A 22735-nucleotide genomic window follows, 5' to 3' on the forward strand; every position below is an offset into this window, starting at 1 on the left:
AAGAAAAACACTTGTCCTTATCATGTGGGCAAATAAACAATTGTCCACATACAATACAAACTAATCATTACAGTATATTTATGTTAGCTCTGAAGATTGTAGCAGCTGCAGAAGTACAAGGAGAGTGATGAAGCATGATGAGATTCATAATACTAATAAGGTGCTATTTCTAAGTTTGAAATGGAGAGGAAAACATCTCCAACCATTCTTACTTATATAACAAGACCTGTAATTTACACCTGGTGAGAATACTGGTGCAGACTCTGATAAGGAATACACAAATGAACTGAGCAATTCTGTGAAAATACAATGCTATTTTCATATCAAGCACCCTAAACATTGTCCAGGTATAATTGACAGTCTTTATTTTGTCCAGAATTACAGTCATGCAGACAAACAATTAGCTTAAATGAAAAATATGCTTTCCATTAATGACAATCAAAATCCTTACTATGAACTAAAACTGATGCAGGTCCCCTGTTGAGATTTTTAGTGGGAGAATTACAATTAAATACAATATTAAAAACCGAACAAACTCACATTTTTCATACGCTTTGAACCACTACATATGAGATATTTGTGGTTAAACATTAGCGGAGTACCACTTTTTTTCCTTTTTTCAACACCTTGTGTGGTTAACTGATATGAAGCGATTAAAAGTTGCCCAAAAGTCACCTCCTTCACTCTATGAAACCACAGACAGGTTATGTAACTCTGCCACCAGAGCACTGTAGTGACATTATGCGAGGAAGGATTTTCAGTTAGTTGTGTATAAAAGTGTAACAAGCTCATCAATTTGCTGATTTCTTGAAGTCTACAAAGACATGTCGAATTGTTAGGTTGCCATCAAATGCTCCCAGATGTCAGGTGATGGTGTCAACACGTACAGATTTCCACAGGACCCCTCAATTCATGCTTAATATTTTTTCTGTGAGTGTGAAGCGAGCGTTGTGGAAGCCTGTATGTATTAACCTATCTCGCCTCCAAGACAGAAGAAGCTGTTCATATTTGTTTTCATAGAGTTAAAAAATCAACACTACTCACTAGTAAATGATCGATAACCAAAAGGATTTTGCGTGACACAACTAGTAACATACGGATTTCTTCCTTGGAAGTGATGGAGGTTTTGGTCAAAGTGACAACAATATTGTAAGTAGCTTTATATTGACACCCACCTCACTTCAAAGAGTGAAATTGTTATGTTATAAGCACTGTCTATCAATCAAATATATATGCTACTACCAGTAGAAAGTAGTTTAGATGTTGTAACTCTGTGTAAACAATCCTAAGTAGCATCTATTCTCAGACAGGAGGATGTTTGCGACAAATGTGGCACCATGGTCTAAAGTCAGTTTCAGAATCAATTAGACTATGGTTTGTTTTCATCAAGTCAAGAGATCAAAACTACTTCCTGCTCATAGTTGAACATGTTTTCTGAATCATGACCAAATGAGTTTGTTTTAATGACGGGGTTTCATTTATAATGCTGTCAATAAATGATTCATGTATTTGTACCCCCTTAGAGTTTACGTGATCTTTAAGGTCCCCTACTATATAGTGTGGACACATGGTCAACCTACAAATATAGCCACGTATTAAACAGCACCATCATGTAACCATTGGATCAAGTAGCACAAACAGGTTAAAACATCAGAAACATATTTAAATTATGTCAACATAATAAATAGGCCAAATGGAATGGCAGTTACAAATAAAGAAAAAAACATGGGTAGTTATGAATTATTGCCTTCTTTCACACAGTTGGAGGCTTAGGTGAAGAGTTGTCACCAGAACTGTTCTTCGACGGCACTGGTGATGTCTCAACCTTCTGGCTTGTGCTCTCTTGATACTTGGTGTAGGTGTAAACCCCAATGCCAAACAACACAAGGATGTTACCAAACCACCAGAATACAGTTTTATGTTCATTGTTCCATAAGATAGCGATGACAGTCTGAGTGATGGATTTGGCATTGATGCTGATCTGATGGGTGACCGGGGACGTGTAGCGGATCTGCAGGGCACTTGCCCAGCCAATTGCCAGACTGAGCACGCCGGAGGCCGTGAGGAACAACCAGAGCTGTGGCTGAGTAGCTATGTCCGAGTTCATGATATGTGACAGCTGGTTTGTGCTGAGTACTAGAGGAAATATTATCACCATGCTGTTAAAGTTATTGACATAGGCTAGCTTTAGAGCACTTCCCCCTACAGCATTTTCTCCCTTCTTGAAATATATTCCTGTTAAAGCAGAGGTAAGACTCGCCAGTAGTCCATAGATAATTCCCCAAATGGTGATGGTTCCTGATGCCTCTTCTTGGTCCACCCCAATAACAAACCCAGATATGATCAGCAGACAGGCGAATACTACCTTGTAAGAGGGAGCTTTCGCCAACATGCAGACTGATAAAAGTATGGAGAAGATGAGAGTCAGTGATCGTGCAACTTGATAAAATGACACACTAATATGTTTCAACAGGAGGTTGTTCATGGTGAGACTGATCACAAATGAGAAGCTCAGTGAGAGCATGTCACTGTGAAGAATAGTTTCTTTATCCAGGGAAGGAACACTCAATCCAAACTTGAGGAGTTTAGATGCAGATGACAAAGCCAGTATGAACACAACCACAGAGGCACTCTGGTACCATGTGACAAAGATGGTGAGGTCCTGGTTGCCGTAGCTACCGCTCAGTAAATGTTTCATGATAAATACCATAGATATGGAGATGGTCCAATACATGGCCACAACTGCACCCACTTTCAGTGGGCTGCGTCTCTTCTCTTCCGCCATCTTGGAGTACAGGGGAGGTGTAACTGCAATTGGAAAAGTCACATTATAAATGTGCAGTTAGGAAGTTGAACAAAATGTCTCACATATAACATATGCCCAAATGTTTAGAATTGGACAAACGGAAATTGAGGTGGCAAGGAAGTAGGGTCAAGTGGCTGAGATTGTTATCCAGTATGTAAAAACCCTGTATGGACTATGATATTTCATTGAATGCATGGAATCATAATTTCTCAGTCTGCAATGACTGTAAACACTGCTATTACAAACCCTCATCTAAACCAAAATCCTCTGAATCCATATCTTGAACAAATGTTATCATACCATGTTCCTGCATATGATACAGTTTCACCTCCTGTGGGAAGGATTCTAAGAGGAAAAGATTATATCACTTCAAACCTTTATGTCATGACTTTATTATTTAGAGGCAGCGATCATACAGCTGATATATTGAAAAATATTGATGTTGCTAACATCTTGGTTGAGGCACTTTACTTTACCATCTTCGTCACAGAGAGAATGGTTGTTTGCTGTTTTACTGATGCAATGTTCAAGTAACATACAGCTCAGTTGAGTCATGCTGATCCATTACAACTACCGCGTACTAAGCACGACAAAATGACGACATGGAACTTAATGTCCCTCATGATGATAATGCATTGGAAAAAAGATCCTCTTATCATGCAAAAGACCTGGACACACTGATTGAGCTATCACTTTATAACACCCTTCAAATACCGTCAGACATTAGTATAAGTATAGTTAACGTTCATGAAAATACAAAATAAGATGTGTTGATCAGATGGTACAGTTTTGTACATGAAAATTCTTTGTGCAGGTTGTGTCTGTTGATTACTGCTGGTTACCCTATACACTTGGTGACATCGACAGATGTTTGAGCAATATGTGGTCAGAAGATAATACAACATGAACTTCTTCCTTTCTTCATTTTCCTGGTGTTGATGAATCATGGTAAAATATGAAACATACCAATAAAAGAAATAGGTCATCAAATTGTACTTCCTTGGCATGACTGAAACACTGTATGTAACTGAGGTCCCAATGAATCCTATTATCCCTACCTGAAATATATACATTGTACTTAACAAACATGAAGCACTCTAAAGTCAGAATGAGTTGTCTCCCTTACACATTGCTATTCAGATAGCACCGGTACTCCATTATTGTTGATCAGATCCAGTCTTAGAATGCTATCTATTTCAGAGTGAAAACATTCATGTTCAGAATTCACTAATTCAACCCAATAAGCCTTCAGTGGGGTCAGTAGTACATCTCGTGGAGTAAAGTCACTACACATGGTGTAATGAAGTTAGTTTATGGGATGTCTCATAACAATGTTAAGTATTTCTCAAGCATATACAATTTAATATTCCCTGTATGTAATCATGAGTAGTGCAATTGTGACTGTTCATCTGTTGTACAGTGTTGAGTTTTGTGACATAGCATACCAGAACAAATACAATTATGAATGATAAACTGTTTCTTCATCCAAGCAGAAGCAAAATATGAAAAAGATAATAAGCATTGACAAGTGGTGTTTGGATACTGTAAATGAAGGTAGAAATTGATCAGTTTATCGAGAAGGAAAGATATATCATGTATTACAAACCCCTTTTTATGTTTATAAGCAATGACCAAATGGATTTAACCGGACATGAACCTTTTGACAAGATGTGGCACACTGTCATTAATTAACCATATTCTAGCCTTTACTCGACAGATTTCAGAATTACTCAAAATATTTTAGCTGTTTTACTTCTAATAAATCCATATTTTTTATTACTACAAAAATAATACTTTCCAAGTATCAACAATCTACCTAAAGACATCAACTTATTTTGAAATTCCCCTGAGCAGAAAACAGAAAATGTTCAATTTTTATCATTATTGTCAACTGGATAACTTCCTGCATTTCACTAACTTCTGAAAAGAAATTGCACTGTGATTATAGAATATGCGCCCTCCTTATTTTGGTGCTATTATACCATGTTTACCAATAATCCTTCCCTCAAATACTCAGAGATTGGTTAAGCTTTTAGGGTTAGGCTTAGGATTTGGGTTATCCTTTCTTTAATCTGCTTTCTGGGTGGCGAAAATATCCCACAACTGCAAACAGTAAAGTATATAACTAGTGCATGTGAATCATTAATTCACATACTCTGATCTTACACATATAGTATGAAACTGTCATTGGGATTTAAACCTAAGTCCAGGTCTAAGTTGTTATATTATTTTATGCATCTAGATATACAAGTACCTGTGACAATATACAATAATGGGTTTGCTTCAAGTCTGTCACACATACACTAGACACTATCTGTCGTTCTTTAAATATTTCTGGTTCGATTCAATTTCCTGGTGTGTGTGATATATGCAACTGGTCTTTCCTGTAGAATAGCCCATATTTAACATTGTGATACTGGAAGATCCAAAAACTATAAAGCATACGATGTATACGAGGCCGTGATATCTGTTGAGCGGAGATAAAAACAGTATGTTTTCCAAAGTTGTATAAATATTGTGTTGATATAAGGAACAATGCAAACAATAAGCAGATGATAAAAACTTTGTCTTTGACTCTCGTTCCGGCTAACTAACAACTGACAGTATTTGTATTTCTAATGACAACTTGTGTACACACCCCTAAAAGTGCGACGCGTACCGCACTGCTTTACGGTGGCGGAGTGCTTCGTTTTTCAAATTCGCCCGATATCGTACCGGGAAGCCCAGTTGCCAGGACCGAGATGTATGATAAACGGAAATGAGTCAGGCATGACGAGGGACAGCCGGCTGGTTCGCGATCGACGCACTTCCTGGTATATTAGCGCCATCCATTTCCAAGGGAGATAATCTCGCAGGACGGTGTCTAAGCAAATTTGTAACCCACTGGTTTCACATACTTTCACTATCAGTGATTTAATGATTGGTCCCAAATACTGTGATCGATGTCTGACTCAGAGTAGCAGTAACAGTTATGAATTGACACATTTTCGTATTCACACATTCGAATGAGATAAAGTACCGTAATGGTAGCGGATTTTTGGGGTATTATTTAGAAATTAGGCATGTTTTCGGGTTGGGAAACTGTTAGCTAAAAATAATCATAATGCACCAGGTTCAGGCTGCAGCAGGCAGGCCCATTTAGGTCCTTAGGGGTGAGGATCCACAAGGCATGCTCCAGGTATGCTTCTTCCCCATTGTTATCCAAATGATGGGCTAGTATTTGAGTTTCTAATGAGAAGAGGGATCGGACCACTGAACTTTTCTTTTGTAGGCATTCTATGGGTAATTTGCAAAGTATGATTTTTATTGGGTAAAAGTTAAGGGCTAGGGGTATAAAAGGGTTCATTATTTTTTATTCTGCACTCTGGGGTGAGGAATTCACTATGCATATGTAGACTAAGGAAGCATAGTTTGAGGTTTCTTTTAGTTTTAACAGTTTATTATGGGGAAGAAATATAGTTTGGTTAGATAACGTTAAGTAGTTTTTGTTTAGTCCTGCAAGGAATATTCTTCAGGGGAAATGAGTTAGGGTAAGGGGCAGTAGTGTAGGTATATCCAGTAGGCTTTTTAGTTTTTATTTTTGTTATTATTTTAAGTCCTGTTGAGGTAATATTGTTTCTGTTCTTTTATTTAACATTGCTGTTGGTTGATTTTATTTTTGGAGTTGGAAATCATTTTTAAATCTCTGAATACTGCGGACCTAATGTCCCGAAACAGGATCTTCTTGTTACAGTACACGGTGATGTGCCAGGGCCTTGAAATGTGTAAATTTGACGTGCAGACTTCATGTGTCGATTACCCACGGCTGCTTTAGTAGACCGATGACACAGGGATACTCTACTGGGTCTTACATTCCCGACTTGATTATATGTTTCATAGCTTTCATGATGTCAGACTAAGCGCGTAGCAAGTATTTGTTTCGTGTAAGCCCGGTAGGTTGAAAACGTTTATATTTAGATAGTATTGGGAGCTCGCCAACATTTTACCAACAATCATGTGCAAACCCGGGCTTATTTTGATTATGGTAGCTACGCCCCTGCCAAAATGTCTTTACAAATGCAAACAAATGATACTACGTAAAGATGTGGTGCAATTATGTTGGATTGTACGGATATATAACATTGGGATACTCTTTACTTGAACGTACACATAAGATATAGCTTTCGTGCCTGTAACAGGCATGTTTGCAAACTGAACTTACTACGCCCTGATTGAATTGTTAAAACTATGTCCAGCATACTTCCTGGTGTAGTTGAGGTGACATGACATCTATACATGTATAGTGGACCAGTTTTAAACAAGGAACTGTGTAAACGACAACCCACACCTCTCTCAGTTATCTGAATACATGTATTATGACCTGAGTCCGTATGTGCGTGACTGTGAGTGTATGCACATCCACCAGTAAGCAGTAGTCAGAAGTACAGTATGTCATGCAGACCGTGCGACAAATACATCCAATTATGTCCATGCAAGTCTAGAATTTGTGACAAGTCTAAATCACCACACTCTCTGAAAGATAGATTCTTAAATGTAATGTATATTTATTCTTCTGTAAACATGTCCATTTCAGAGACAAAACGTTAGACTGTAGTAGCCAGGGAGGGGACGAGCTCACAATCAATTTGGGTACCCGCTGTAAGTATTTAGAGATCGGGCGATCTTTTCTTCACAAACTGAAATTGACTGAAACGCTCTCTTTTCTCAAACAGTTTGATCGTCAGAATAAATGTGCTCGAAATCAGAAAGAACGGCTAACATCGGAGACATGAAGTGTAACTCGGGTTGTTTGGTTATTGTCCAGCACGCTATGTATGCTGTGACCAGCAGCGTGACTAGCTGAGGAAATGTCGCGGCTTCTAATCATTACGATGCACTTTTTTATGCTTATTGTGTTTTGTTTCTGATTTGGGTGTCTCTTTCTATTTAAAGAAGCCCTGAAGATCCGGTTACCATTGGTGTTCATTAACCCTTGCTTGTCGTTGGAGGCGACTTATGGGATTGGACGCATGCTCAGACGCACTTCCTTGGTTGACACATGTCCTCCTATCATGCATTGTCTGTTTCAGACACGATTATTTACAGACCGTCGCCATATGGTCGGAATAATGCTGAGTGCGTGGTAAAACTAAACTTTAATTAATTTGCGCATGCATTCCATAGTAGCTCATCCGCAGTCCTAAAATTTGGGGGAGACCTGTTCGGTCCAAGTACTTGAGTTAGCCGTCCCAGCCCCATAAGTAACGGTTACGATCCGAAATAGGAAAATCCAATTATCTGAAGACCAATAAAGTTTACTGCACAGAGAAGAATACGGTACGGGCGCTTTGCTGGCTCTCTATAAGGCTAGGCATGAGTGATGGGCATAAAGGCGTGTTGGTCACAAGCTATGCTGTCGTCGTATACAAATATACGTACACACAAATGTATACTGTACTCACTATGCATAGCACGACATCTCGGTGTTGAGAATAAATGTTTGATACGATAGTGGCTGATTTGAGCCATCAATTTATCGCAATGCCTGAAAGTGAGAATATATGTAGGATTCTGGTTTTCGACGGAGCTGGACTCTCATACAAGGGCAAGGCAAGAGGACTGATGATTCCCTTCCAGGTGCTATCTGGCCGTTGCTGCCCTGTCATATAATTGTATATTTGACGCTGAATACAGGTATTGTTCACCCATGGATGAACTTGTGCGTTTGTGGAGGCAGCCAATCCAACTAAACAGCCCGGGTTACAATTAAAGAGATTAAAGTATTTGATACAAAATTAGGTTCAGGTCATTTTAATTTTTTTTATGAAAGATTATGATAGATTATGAAAGTCTGGATCATGGTATGTTGTCTTGTAGCTGTTAAAACGCGATGCCTCTGGAAAACGATTTGGAAACAAACAGTTGAAAACGTGTGGATATGATCATGTACACAAAAGGATTATTTGAAGTACCACCTACGTTTTATGTAAATAGATACGGAAACACTACACGTCGAAACAACAAAATTCCTCGTATTAAAATGGTTAAATGGTAGTAGAAATAATTTTTCTCTGACAAAAACAAGAATAAAACTGATATTAAAATTTGGTAACAATTTACAAGCAGTTTGAACTGAATACAAGAAACGCGAATGTCAACAATGCCGGAAAGTATGGTCACCACTACGCCACCAACCGTACTGTTATACAGTTTTCAAGTAATTTAATTGTTGTGATTGTATGAACCACTACTGACGACCGCATCAGTACCTGATGTTCCGTTTTCGAAATCCTACGTATTGCCGTGTCAAGAAACGTTAATGTGTAGCAATGCCATCTTTAATATCAGTTCAGAGTGCATTAACTGTAATTTTGAAATATATATCCCAATGTGCTGGACGCGTACGGAGCACAACCTGAGACCAACTGCGTTTTACATATTTGAAGAACCACCACCATCAACATCCCAATTCTCACCACACAATTCATCACCATCCTCCTCCTCCTCCTCATAACATTGTCGGTGTGAAAAACGGAAATATCCTAAGATTCCTGAGAGTTTTAAGAAAAATAAAGAAACTAAGCCTTTGGTGAGTGCCTATCACAGTACTGCTGCCGTGTATACTACTACAGAGGTACATGTAAAATTTGAGTAAAATTGGTCAAAGAGTTTATGAAATAATGACTTTTAAGTGAGCATGGGGTCGGTCTGGAAAAGGCAAAATGTTCAACTCTTTGTCGTAATTAAGTCTTAATTAGTCGAATGAAGTCATCGAGAGTGAGCTCGACGAGGCGGATCTCTGGAAAACGGAGAAAGCACTCAAAAACAACATGTATCAAGGCACCTACAACTTTAAAGCGACTCAGTTGCGCGTAGGGTATAGTTTGGCGCAGGACAAGTTCGCTAAGATCACGCCGGCTGAACGAGCCATCCACGAGACTTACAGGAACAGACATGCACTGTTTTACCAGGGGACAGGTTGGAACACAAACTCACCTTCAACGAAAGTCGTTTGGACCCTGAACAGCAATCAGGGCAGCTACGCCGTAGAAAAAATCTCACTGGAGTTCGACATGGTCACGAGCTCTGAGCTGGCCCAGCAGATTTGCCACCAGCACTCGGAAAAGCTGTCCGTTCTGTACGACTGAGTCCTGAGGCACTGGACAATCGTCAAGGACAAGAGCAACACGCCGTGGAACGTCAGTCTGAATGTGTCCACGCGAACGATGAAAGGCATCTTGATCGTTCCCTTGGATGACTACGAACTGTTCGAAAAAGATAACCAAAAGTTTTTCAACCCTGAGATCACGAAAGTGGAAGTGACCATCCAGGGCATGCCCTTCTAGCCGTTCAACCAAGGCATGAGGGCTCACCAGCAGTGTTGACAAGATTGAAAAAACTGCCGGTGATCAAAAGCGCACCGGAAACCAATGCGGTAGACAAAGATCTCGATCTCGTCGACGTGTCACTCGGGGAGTAACTGACCAACAAGTACGCCCTGTGGCTGGACATGCAACCCATGGGTGATGACAGGTTGCATGCCAGTTGACGTCGCATTGACAGTGGCATCGAGGGGATCACCATCCAGATCACCAAGAAGACTCATGCCAAGGGCAAATTGAACTCATACTTCATACGTGATCATGGAGGTACAACTGAACATAGACAATGGGAGATTCATGCAAGCCATTTATTGATCTGCCTTGTGATCCTCACTGTCTGATCGTGTGGTGCGGCAAAACGACCTTCGTGGTGGACCTGCTGGAAGGTTACTGTCGGGATGCATTCGAACACGTTGTCATCCTCTGCCCAACTTTGAGCGTGAATGAGACGTAAGAGAGTGGGGGTGATGACAGACCCTGATGTGCACTTAGTCAAACTTCGAACTCGTCAGGACTGGTTGCACATTTACCATGCAAACTGAAAGGAGAATCGACGCTGTTCCTCCTGGACGACTGCAGCACCATCAGGGAAATCGTCAAAAAGAGAGACGTGCTGTCATACCTGGCCTTCTTGGACTGACACACGAAGCACGGCGTTTTGTGTCTTGATGCAGAAATTCAACTCCGTGCTGAAAGACCTGAGGGAACAAACACGTGGGTGGCCCTGTTTCACAGCAAGGGCAGAGATTCGTTTGAGGAATACTTGTGAGAAAACGACGACCAAGTGAAAAAGAGCTTGAAAAGAAAAGATCGATGTGTGTACATGAAAAAATCATAGGATGACCAGCACCTTTTGACTGCAACTACGTGCTTGTCAGCAAAACTGAGACCTACAGCAAAAAATGCAAGTGCGACTACAAGAGCTAAATGTGCAGCATAGACGTGAAATGCCATCATTGTTCTCATCGAACACAACTGACTGTTCAGGATAAAAATCTCAAAGCAGTTTCAAGGTCTCAAAGTTTAACTATCAAACGTACTGGCAGGGTTGCTAATACTTGATAGCAAGACATACATTGCAAGTGAGACATACTTCGCGCAGGAGGAAAGCCGAGTTACTGGAACTGCTGGAGGGACACAAAAGGGAATTCGTGCTGACCACGAAGGATGAACATCAACGAAAACATCAAAGTCAAATCCCTGATCGCCCCCAAAGTTGGTGAGGAACTGAACAATCTGGGGAGCCTCAAATTTCAACTCATGGTGAAAATGTCGCTGAGAAACAGCAGATGGATGGCACCACCGAACACGTCCAGCCTTACTTCAGTGGCAAACAAGAAGTCAGGACTCAACCCGAGACCGTTGACTCTATAATCACATGGCCTTGTGATGGGACATGGACACGACTGACATGGCCTACCTGGACCTAGCCAAGTACAAACCATTCAAAGACATGAACCTGTCGCCGTACTTAAAAAATAAAAAGGCCGTCTTTTACCCCAAAGTCAAAGATATTAATAATTTCTGCTTGGTTGTGGCAGTCATAACTGCTGAGTTCGAACTGAGAGGTAATCTGTGTAGGCGTTCCAGGTATCCGTCGGTCGAGGCACCTGGGACCTACTTCATGGGCATACGTCTTATTCATGCTTGACGACTATATCCTACTGGACACGATTCAACAAATTAAACAATTTAGCCATCAACGTCTTCGCATACGAAGGCAATAAAACCGAATCAGTTCCATGTCCAACGACGTGAGCAGGATTTATTTGTTTCTGATCGAAGGGAAAGAGGGCAAGGATCCCTTCATGGTGATCAAGTATGAGTTGACTGTTGCACAACCAATCAAAATACGACGGCGAACGGTGTCTGCATAGCTTCAAGCAAAGTGACATGCTGGAATTGCACCGAGAGGATTGCCGAGGCATGGGACAGATGGCTGTCCGAATCGACATGCCAACTGAAAACCACAACTTTTTTAAATTTGTCAATCACAAACATCAAATGCCCGAGCCTAACATTGTTTACCCTTCAAAGCCCTCGTCAAAAACGTTGACACCGTCGCTGCATCTTCAGACAAAAGTTTCATGCACACCATGCAAGGACACAAAGCTTGTAGGTTTGTTTACAAGGTAGTCCGATGTGACTAACAATGAACGAATGCTCCTGTGGTCCACCAAGGTCCCAACGCAGTTGCAATATCTCTCAAGGTCTTGAAAGCTGAAGAGAAAATCATCAGGGAAAAAAATATCCTATCCCGCTATCATGTGCATGACACGAAAGGACAAACTCGCTTACGAAAATGCCAAGATTTGCCGCGTGTGCCACGAAGCCCTGAACTGTGATGTCATGAGCGATCACTGCCATATTACTGGCAAGTACAGAGGCACCGCTCACAACCCGTGCAAACTCAAACTCAGAATCGACCCCAAGACCATCAAGATCCCAGTCATCATTCACAACCTTTGTGGATATGATTCCCACCTGATCACGCAGGCCATCGCGAATATCGACAGCAGAATAATGAGCATCCCCAACAACACGGGAAAATGTCTTGTTCTCCTTGGACAGTCTGAAAGTCATTCCTGCTGTCATCTCTGGACAGCCTGTTTAAAGCCAATGACCCAGCACACTTTGACACCATCAGTCGCTACACCAACCCCGAGACTAGACATGTGCTGCTGAGAAAAGGCGTCTATCCCTACTAGTGCATGGATGATTGGACCAATTTCGACGAAACGTGATTACCTCCCACTGAACGTTCTCACGGCAGTTTGACCGACTTCGACAGCACCCAGGACGAAGTGTGGAACAAACTCGGATGTGAAACCCTGGGCAGTTACCATGACCTTTATCTGAAAATCAATGTGATGTTGCTGGCCAGCATATTCGAAATTTTCAGAAAAACATACATGAAATTGTACGGGATAGATCCAATGTGGTAATATTCTCCAGGACTCTTGTGGGACACCTTGCTGAAAATGACCGCCGTGGAACTGAAACCGCTCATGGATTACGACTTGCACCTCTTCGTGGAAAAAGGTCTCCAAGGTAGCATTTCCATTTTTATCCAAACGCTACACCAAATCAGGTAGCATGTATGTCAAATATTACGACCCGTCTCAACTGACGAAATCCTCAAAGTTGATTTAGAATCCCCAATGGAATTACACGACACACACAATGGCCATTTGTTGGCTCCCGAATGATTGATGGTGAACCCAGAATGGATGTCCAACCACCAAAGATACTTGTTGGAGAACAATAAGACGTCCAAAGTAAAAAAAACCTCTTGCTGAACTTGATGAACAAAACCAAATAAATTGCTCACTATCGCAACCTGCAGCTGTACCTGTCATTGGGAATGAAACTCGCCAAAGTCCATCGAGCGTTGAAATTTGATCAAAGTCCTTGGATGGAGCCATACGTAAGATTGAACATGGAAAATGGCCAACATCGACTTCGAGAAAAACCTCTACAAGCTCATGAAGAACTCAGTGTTGGGCAAGACCATGGAGAGCTTGAGAAAACGCGTTGACATCACCACCGACCGATCCACTGAGGAAGAAAAACTCACCAGCCTAGCGTTCAGCTGGAGCAACATCTCCGATTACAACTTGGCAGCGCTGCACATGAAAAAGGCCACATCAAAGTCAATTGACCCGTTTATGTTGAGATGAGCATCCACGACTTATCTTAATGCTGTACACAGACACAGATTCCTTGCTGATGGAAATATGCATCGAGGATGTGTGCTAGGGCATGAAGAAATGCATGCACCTCTACGACACCAGCGACACCAGAAACACCAGCGACTATCCCAGAGGCCACCCGACGCACAGCCGGACCAACAAAGTGTTGGGCAAGATGCTTGCGTGCTTGCTTCGAAGTTGGTATTTTGAAAACTATTCAACCGATTTTGCTCAAATTTTGCATGCACCTCAGTAGTAGCATACACAATAGCGAAACTGTAATAGGGACTCACCAAAGGCGTATTTTAAAAAATTAAATTAAGCCTTTGTGGAGGACCTGTCACAGTACCGCTATCGTGTATACTATTTGGATCTCGTGACAGTACCAAAGTAGGGAGTGCTGATTGTACAACAGTGTTGGGAATCGTGGCAGTACTAGCATAAGAAGTGATGGATGTACAATAGTGTAGGAATCGTGGCAGTACCACCATAAGAAGTGATGGATGTACAATAGTGTAGGAATCGTGGCAGTACCACCATAAGAAGTGGTGGATGTACAATAGTGTAGGAATCGTGGCAGTACCACCATAAGAAGTGGTGGATGTACAATAGTGTAGGAATCGTGGCAGTACCACCATAAGAAGTGATGGATGTACAATAGTGTAGGAATCGTGGCAGTACCTCCATAAGAAGTGGTGGATGTACAATAGTGTAGGAATCGTGGCAGTACCACCATAAGAAGTGGTGGATGTACAATAGTGTAGGAATCGTGGCAGTACCACCATAAGAAGTGGTGGATGTACAATAGTGTAGGAATCGTGGCAGTACCACCATAAGAAGTGGTGGATGTACAATAGTGTAGGAATCGTGGCAGTACCACCATAAGAAGTGGTGGATGTACAATAGTGTAGGAATCGTGGCAGTACCACCATAAGAAGTGGTGGATGTACAATAGTGTAGGAATCGTGGCAGTACCACCATAAGAAGTGGTGGATATACAATAGTGTAGGAATCGTGGCAGTACCACCATAAGAAGTGGTGGATGTACAATAGTGTAGGAATCGTGGCAGTACCACCATAAGAAGTGGTGGATGTACAATAGTGTAGGAATCGTGGCAGTACCACCATAAGAAGTGATGGATGTACAATAGTGTAGGAATCGTGGCAGTACCACCATAAGAAGTGGTGGATGTACAATAGTGTAGGAATCGTGGCAGTACCACCATAAGAAGTGGTGGATATACAATAGTGTAGGAATCGTGGATGTACCACCATAAGAAGTTGTGGATGTACAATAGTGTAGGAATCGTGGCAGTACCTCCATAAGAAGTGGTGGATGTACAATAGTGTAGGAATCGTGGCAGTACCACCATAAGAAGTGGTGGATGTACAATAGTGTAGGAATCGTGGCAGTACCACCATAAGAAGTGGTGGATGTACAATAGTGTAGGAATCGTGGCAGTACCACCATAAGAAGTGGTGGATGTACAATAGTGTAGGAATCGTGGCAGTACCACCATAAGAAGTGGTGGATGTACAATAGTGTAGGAATCGTGGCAGTACCACCATAAGAAGTGGTGGATGTACAATAGTGTAGGAATCGTGGCAGTACCACCATAAGAAGTTGTGGATGTACAATAGTGTAGGAATCGTGGCAGTACCACCATAAGAAGTGGTGGATGTACAATAGTGTAGGAATCGTGGCAGTACCACCATAAGAAGTGGTGGATGTACAATAGTGTAGGAATCGTGGCAGTACCACCATAAGAAGTGGTGGATGTACAATAGTGTAGGAATCGTGGCAGTACCACCATAAGAAGTGGTGGATGTACAATAGTGTAGGAATCGTGGCAGTACCTCCATAAGAAGTGGTGGATGTACAATAGTGTAGGAATCGTGGCAGTACCACCATAAGAAGTGGTGGATGTACAATAGTGTAGGAATCGTGGCAGTACCACCATAAGAAGTGATGGATGTACAATAGTGTAGGAATCGTGGCAGTACCACCATAAGAAGTGGTGGATGTACAATAGTGTAGGAATCGTGGCAGTACCACCATAAGAAGTGGTGGATGTACAATAGTGTAGGAATCGTGGCAGTACCACCATAAGAAGTGATGGATGTACAATAGTGTAGGAATCGTGGCAGTACCACCATAAGAAGTGGTGGATGTACAATAGTGTAGGAATCGTGGCAGTACCACCATAAGAAGTGGTGGATGTACAATAGTGTAGGAATCGTGGCAGTACCACCATAAGAAGTGGTGGATGTACAATAGTGTAGGAATCGTGGCAGTACCACCATAAGAAGTGGTGGATGTACAATAGTGTAGGAATCGTGGCAGTACCACCATAAGAAGTGGTGGATGTACAATAGTGTAGGAATCGTGGCAGTACCACCATAAGAAGTGGTGGATGTACAATAGTGTAGGAATCGTGGCAGTACCACCATAAGAAGTGGTGGATGTACAATAGTGTAGGAATCGTGGATGTACCAACATAAGAAGTGGTGGATGTACAATAGTGTAGGAATCGTGGCAGTACCTCCATAAGAAGTTGTGGATGTACAATAGTGTAGGAATCGTGGCAGTACCACCATAAGAAGTGATGGATGTACAATAGTGTAGGAATCGTGGCAGTACCTCCATAAGAAGTGGTGGATGTACAATAGTGTAGGAATCGTGGCAGTACCACCATAAGAAGTGGTGGATGTACAATAGTGTAGGAATCGTGGCAGTACCACCATAAGAAGTGATGGATGTACAATAGTGTAGGAATCGTGGCAGTACCACCATAAGAAGTGGTGGATGTACAATAGTGTAGGAATCGTGGCAGTACCACCATAAGAAGTGGTGGATGTACAATAGTGTAGGAATCGTGGCAGTACCACCATAAGAAGTGATGGATGTACAATAGTGTAGGAATCGTGGCAGTACCACCATAAGAAGTGGTGGATGTACAATAGTGTAGGAATCGTGGCAGTACCACCATAAGAAGTGGTGGATGTACAATAGTGTAGGAATCGTGGCAGTACCACCATAAGAAGTGGTGGATGTACAATAGTGTAGGAATCGTGGCAGTACCACCATAAGAAGTGGTGGATGTACAATAGTGTAGGAATCGTGGCAGTACCACCATAAGAAGTGGTGGATGTACAATAGTGTAGGAATCGTGGCAGTACCACCATAAGAAGTGGTGGATGTACAATAGTGTAGGAATCGTGGCAGTACCACCATAAGAAGTGGTGGATGTACAATAGTGTAGGAATCGTGGATGTACCAACATAAGAAGTGGTGGATGTACAATAGTGTAGGAATCGTGGCAGTACCTCCATAAGAAGTTGTGGATGTACAATAGTGTAGGAATCGTGGCAGTACCACCATAAGAAGTGATGGATGTACAATAGTGTAGGAATCGTGGCAGTACCTCCATAAGAAGTTGTGGATGTACAATAGTGTAGGAATCGTGGCAGTACCACCATAAGAAGTGATGGATGTACAATAGTGTAGGAATCGTGGCAGTACCACCATAAGAAGTGGTGGATGTACAATAGTGTAGGAATCGTGGCAGTACCACCATAAGAAGTGGTGGATGTACAATAGTGTAGGAATCGTGGCAGTACCTCCATAAGAAGTGGTGGATGTACAATAGTGTAGGAATCGTGGCAGTACCACCATAAGAAGTGATGGATGTACAATAGTGTAGGAATCGTGGCAGTACCTCCATAAGAAGTTGTGGATGTACAATAGTGTAGGAATCGTGGCAGTACCACCATAAGAAGTGATGGATGTACAATAGTGTAGGAATCGTGGCAGTACCACCATAAGAAGTGGTGGATATACAATAGTGTAGGAATCGTGGCAGTACCACCATAAGAAGTGGTGGATGTACAATAGTGTAGGAATCGTGGCAGTACCACCATAAGAAGTGATGGATGTACAATAGTGTAGGAATCGTGACAGTACCACCATAAGAAGTGGTGGATATACAATAGTGTAGGAATCGTGGCAGTACCTCCATAAGAAGTTGTGGATGTACAATAGTGTAGGAATCGTGGCAGTACCACCATAAGAAGTGATGGATGTACAATAGTGTAGGAATCGAGGCAGTACCACCATAAGAAGTGGTGGATGTACAATAGTGTAGGAATCGTGGCAGTACCTCCATAAGAAGTGGTGGATGTACAATAGTGTAGGAATCGTGGCAGTACCACCATAAGAAGTGGTGGATGTACAATAGTGTAGGAATCGTGGCAGTACCACCATAAGAAGTTGTGGATGTACAATAGTGTAGGAATCGTGGCAGTACCACCATAAGAAGTGGTGGATGTACAATAGTGTAGGAATCGTGGCAGTACCACCATAAGAAGTGGTGGATGTACAATAGTGTAGGAATCGTGGCAGTACCACCATAAGAAGTGGTGGATGTACAATAGTGTAGGAATCGTGGCAGTACCACCATAAGAAGTGATGGATGTACAATAGTGTAGGAATCGTGGCAGTACCTCCATAAGAAGTGGTGGATGTACAATAGTGTAGGAATCGTGGCAGTACCTCCATAAGAAGTGGTGGATGTACAATAGTGTAGGAATCGTGGCAGTACCACCATAAGAAGTGATGGATGTACAATAGTGTAGGAATCGTGGCAGTACCACCATAAGAAGTGGTGGATGTACAATAGTGTAGGAATCGTGGCAGTACCACCATAAGAAGTGGTGGATGTACAATAGTGTAGGAATCGTGGCAGTACCACCATAAGAAGTGGTGGATGTACAATAGTGTAGGAATCGTGGCAGTACCACCATAAGAAGTGGTGGATGTACAATAGTGTAGGAATCGTGGCAGTACCTCCATAAGAAGTGGTGGATGTACAATAGTGTAGGAATCGTGGCAGTACCACCATAAGAAGTGATGGATGTACAATAGTGTAGGAATCGTGGCAGTACCACCATAAGAAGTGGTGGATGTACAATAGTGTAGGAATCGTGGCAGTACCACCATAAGAAGTGGTGGATGTACAATAGTGTAGGAATCGTGGCAGTACCACCATAAGAAGTGGTGGATGTACAATAGTGTAGGAATCGTGGCAGTACCACCATAAGAAGTGGTGGATGTACAATAGTGTAGGAATCGTGGCAGTACCACCATAAGAAGTGGTGGATGTACAATAGTGTAGGAATCGTGGCAGTACCACCATAAGAAGTTGTGGATGTACAATAGTGTAGGAATCGTGGCAGTACCACCATAAGAAGTGGTGGATGTACAATAGTGTAGGAATCGTGGCAGTACCACCATAAGAAGTGGTGGATGTACAATAGTGTAGGAATCGTGGCAGTACCACCATAAGAAGTGGTGGATGTACAATAGTGTAGGAATCGTGGCAGTACCACCATAAGAAGTGATGGATGTACAATAGTGTAGGAATCGTGGCAGTACCTCCATAAGAAGTGGTGGATGTACAATAGTGTAGGAATCGTGGCAGTACCTCCAGAAGAAGTGGTGGATGTACAATAGTGTAGGAATCGTGGCAGTACCACCATAAGAAGTGATGGATGTACAATAGTGTAGGAATCGTGGCAGTACCACCATAAGAAGTGGTGGATGTACAATAGTGTAGGAATCGTGGCAGTACCACCATAAGAAGTGGTGGATGTACAATAGTGTAGGAATCGTGGCAGTACCACCATAAGAAGTGGTGGATGTACAATAGTGTAGGAATCGTGGCAGTACCACCATAAGAAGTGGTGGATGTACAATAGTGTAGGAATCGTGGCAGTACCTCCATAAGAAGTGGTGGATGTACAATAGTGTAGGAATCGTGGCAGTACCACCATAAGAAGTGATGGATGTACAATAGTGTAGGAATCGTGGCAGTACCACCATAAGAAGTGGTGGATGTACAATAGTGTAGGAATCGTGGCAGTACCACCATAAGAAGTGGTGGATGTACAATAGTGTAGGAATCGTGGCAGTACCACCATAAGAAGTGGTGGATGTACAATAGTGTAGGAATCGTGGCAGTACCACCATAAGAAGTGATGGATGTACAATAGTGTAGGAATCGTGGCAGTACCACCATAAGAAGTGGTGGATGTACAATAGTGTAGGAATCGTGGCAGTACCACCATAAGAAGTGGTGGATGTACAATAGTGTAGGAATCGTGGCAGTACCTCCATAAGAAGTGATGGATGTACAATAGTGTAGGAATCGTGGCAGTACCACCATAAGAAGTGGTGGATGTACAATAGTGTAGGAATCGTGGCAGTACCACCATAAGAAGTGGTGGATGTACAATAGTGTAGGAATCGTGGCAGTACCACCATAAGAAGTGGTGGATGTACAATAGTGTAGGAATCGTGGCAGTACCACCATAAGAAGTGGTGGATGTACAATAGTGTAGGAATCGTGGCAGTACCACCATAAGAAGTGGTGGATGTACAATAGTGTAGGAATCGTGGCAGTACCACCATAAGAAGTGGTGGATGTACAATAGTGTAGGAATCGTGGCAGTACCACCATAAGAAGTGGTGGATGTACAATAGTGTAGGAATCGTGGCAGTACCACCATAAGAAGTGGTGGATGTACAATAGTGTAGGAATCGTGGCAGTACCACCATAAGAAGTGATGGATGTACAATAGTGTAGGAATCGTGGCAGTACCTCCATAAGAAGTGGTGGATGTACAATAGTGTAGGAATCGTGGCAGTACCTCCATAAGAAGTGGTGGATGTACAATAGTGTAGGAATCGTGGCAGTACCACCATAAGAAGTGATGGATGTACAATAGTGTAGGAATCGTGGCAGTACCACCATAAGAAGTGGTGGATGTACAATAGTGTAGGAATCGTGGCAGTACCACCATAAGAAGTGGTGGATGTACAATAGTGTAGGAATCGTGGATGTACCAACATAAGAAGTGGTGATTGTACAATGGTGTAGGGGTTCCTGGTAGTAAGAGCATAAGGAGTGCTAGCTGCACAATAGTGCTGGCAGTCTGACAGTACCAACAAAAGGGGCGCTGAACAGTGTACAATAACTGTGCACAGCCACACCTACTGACTTCCTATTGTGACTGCCAGTAAACAGTGGGATCAGTTTTGTCGCCATGTTTACGTATGTCACAATGTGAATTGGTGGACTTCCGTGTTAAGCCCGAGGCCTCATGTCTCGAGTTCTACATACAGAGTAATCCCAGAGCACTGATCCTGCTGTTGGGAAACACATCGATGTCCGCGCAGGGTAAACACGCGGTGATTTGGGGCATACACCTTGAGATCCGGTGTCTTGCACAACACAAACAAATAGTGCTGTTTGTATTCGTATCACTGCATAAATTGTCAACGTTACTATGATCATTTACACGTATTATATTTGTTCCACGACCTGCAAGAATCACTTTGACACCTCTTATACACAAGCACATATGTGCAGGCGAACATGTGCCATGCAGTGTATGCGAGTGAGCATAGTATGAAATAGTAAGAACGATGAGACATTTGTATTTGGAGAGACATGCCCTTGTAGTCAAGGTGACAGTATATGAAGCAGTAAGACCGATGAGACACCTGTGCTGGGTGAGGCATGCACTTGTAGTCAAGGTGACAATATATGAAGTAGTAACATCTATAAGACGCCTGTATTTGGAGAGACATGGACATGTAGTCAAGGTGACAATATATGAAGTAGTAACATCTATAAGACGCCTGTATTTGGAGAGACATGGACATGTAGTCAAGGTGACAATATATGAAGTAGTAACATCTATAAGACGCCTGTATTTGGAGAGACATGGACATGTAGTCAAGGTGACAATATATGAAGTAGTAACATCTATAAGACGCCTGTATTTGGAGAGACATGGACATGTAGTCAAGGTGACAATATATGAAGTAGTAACATCTATAAGACGCCTGTATTTGGAGAGACATGGACATGTAGTCAAGGTGACAGTATATGAAGTAGTAACATCTATAAGACGCTTGTATTTGGAGAGACATGGACATGTAGTCAAGGTGACAGTATATGAAGCAGTAAGACCGATGAGACACCTGTGCTGGGTGAGGCATGCACTTGTAGTCAAGGTGACAATATATGAAGTAGTAACATCTATAAGACGCCTGTATTTGGAGAGACATGGACATGTAGTCAAGGTGACAATATATGAAGTAGTAACATCTATAAGACGCCTGTATTTGGAGAGACATGGACATGTAGTCAAGGTGACAAGAGTATGAAGCAGTAAGACGAGTGAGACACTTGTGTTGGGGAAGACAAACCCCTGTAGTCAAGGTGACAACGTATGAAGCAGTAAGGCAGGTGTGATATCTGTCTTGGGGGGAAACATGCCCTTGTAGTCAAGGTGGCAATATATGAAGAGGTAAGGCTTGTGCGACATCTGTGTTGGGGGAGACAAGCCCCTGTAGTCAAGGTGACAACGTATGAAGCAGTAAGGCAGGTGAGACACCTATGTTAGGGAGAGAAGCCCCTGTAGTCAAGGTGACAACGTATGAAGCAGTAAGGCAGGTGAGACACCTATGTTTGGGAGAGAGAAGCCCCTGTAGTCAAGGTGACAACGTATGAAGCAGTAAGGCAGGTGAGACACCTATGTTTGGGAGAGACAAGCCCCTGTAGTCAAGGTGACAACGTATGAAGCAGTAAGGCAGGTGAGACACCTATGTTTGGGAGAGACAAACCCCTGTAGTCAAGGTGACAACGTATGAAGCAGTAAGGCAGGTGTGATATCTGTCTTGGGGGGAAACATGCCCTTGTAGTCAAGGTGGCAATATATGAAGAGGTAAGGCTTGTGCGACATCTGTGTTGGGGGAGACAAGCCCCTTTCGTCAAGGTGACAACGCATGAAGCAGTAAGGCAGGTGAG

The 22735-nt window shown here is 42.3% G+C and overlaps 1 protein-coding gene across 2 annotated transcripts; it reads right to left on the reverse strand.

Moving 5' to 3' along the window:
- Positions 1-344: 344 nt before the first annotated feature.
- On the reverse strand, positions 345-5651 carry LOC137268047 (GDP-fucose transporter 1-like). 2 transcript variants are annotated; one of them, XM_067802549.1, is made up of 2 exons: positions 5445-5651; positions 345-2808 (listed from the first exon to the last, which is right to left on the reverse strand). In XM_067802549.1, exon 2 carries the CDS (start codon positions 2783-2785, stop codon positions 1754-1756), a length of 1032 nt encoding a protein of 343 aa, XP_067658650.1. In that variant the 5' UTR covers positions 2786-2808; positions 5445-5651; the 3' UTR covers positions 345-1753. The 2 variants fall into 2 exon arrangements, with proteins under 2 accessions (XP_067658650.1, XP_067658651.1); XM_067802550.1 differs by having other exon boundaries at positions 360-2808; positions 5466-5587.
- Positions 5652-22735: the final 17084 nt, after the last annotated feature.

The sequence above is a fragment of the Haliotis asinina genome, chromosome 16 (assembly GCF_037392515.1).
Source record: "Haliotis asinina isolate JCU_RB_2024 chromosome 16, JCU_Hal_asi_v2, whole genome shotgun sequence".
Lineage (NCBI taxonomy): Eukaryota > Metazoa > Mollusca > Gastropoda > Lepetellida > Haliotidae > Haliotis > Haliotis asinina.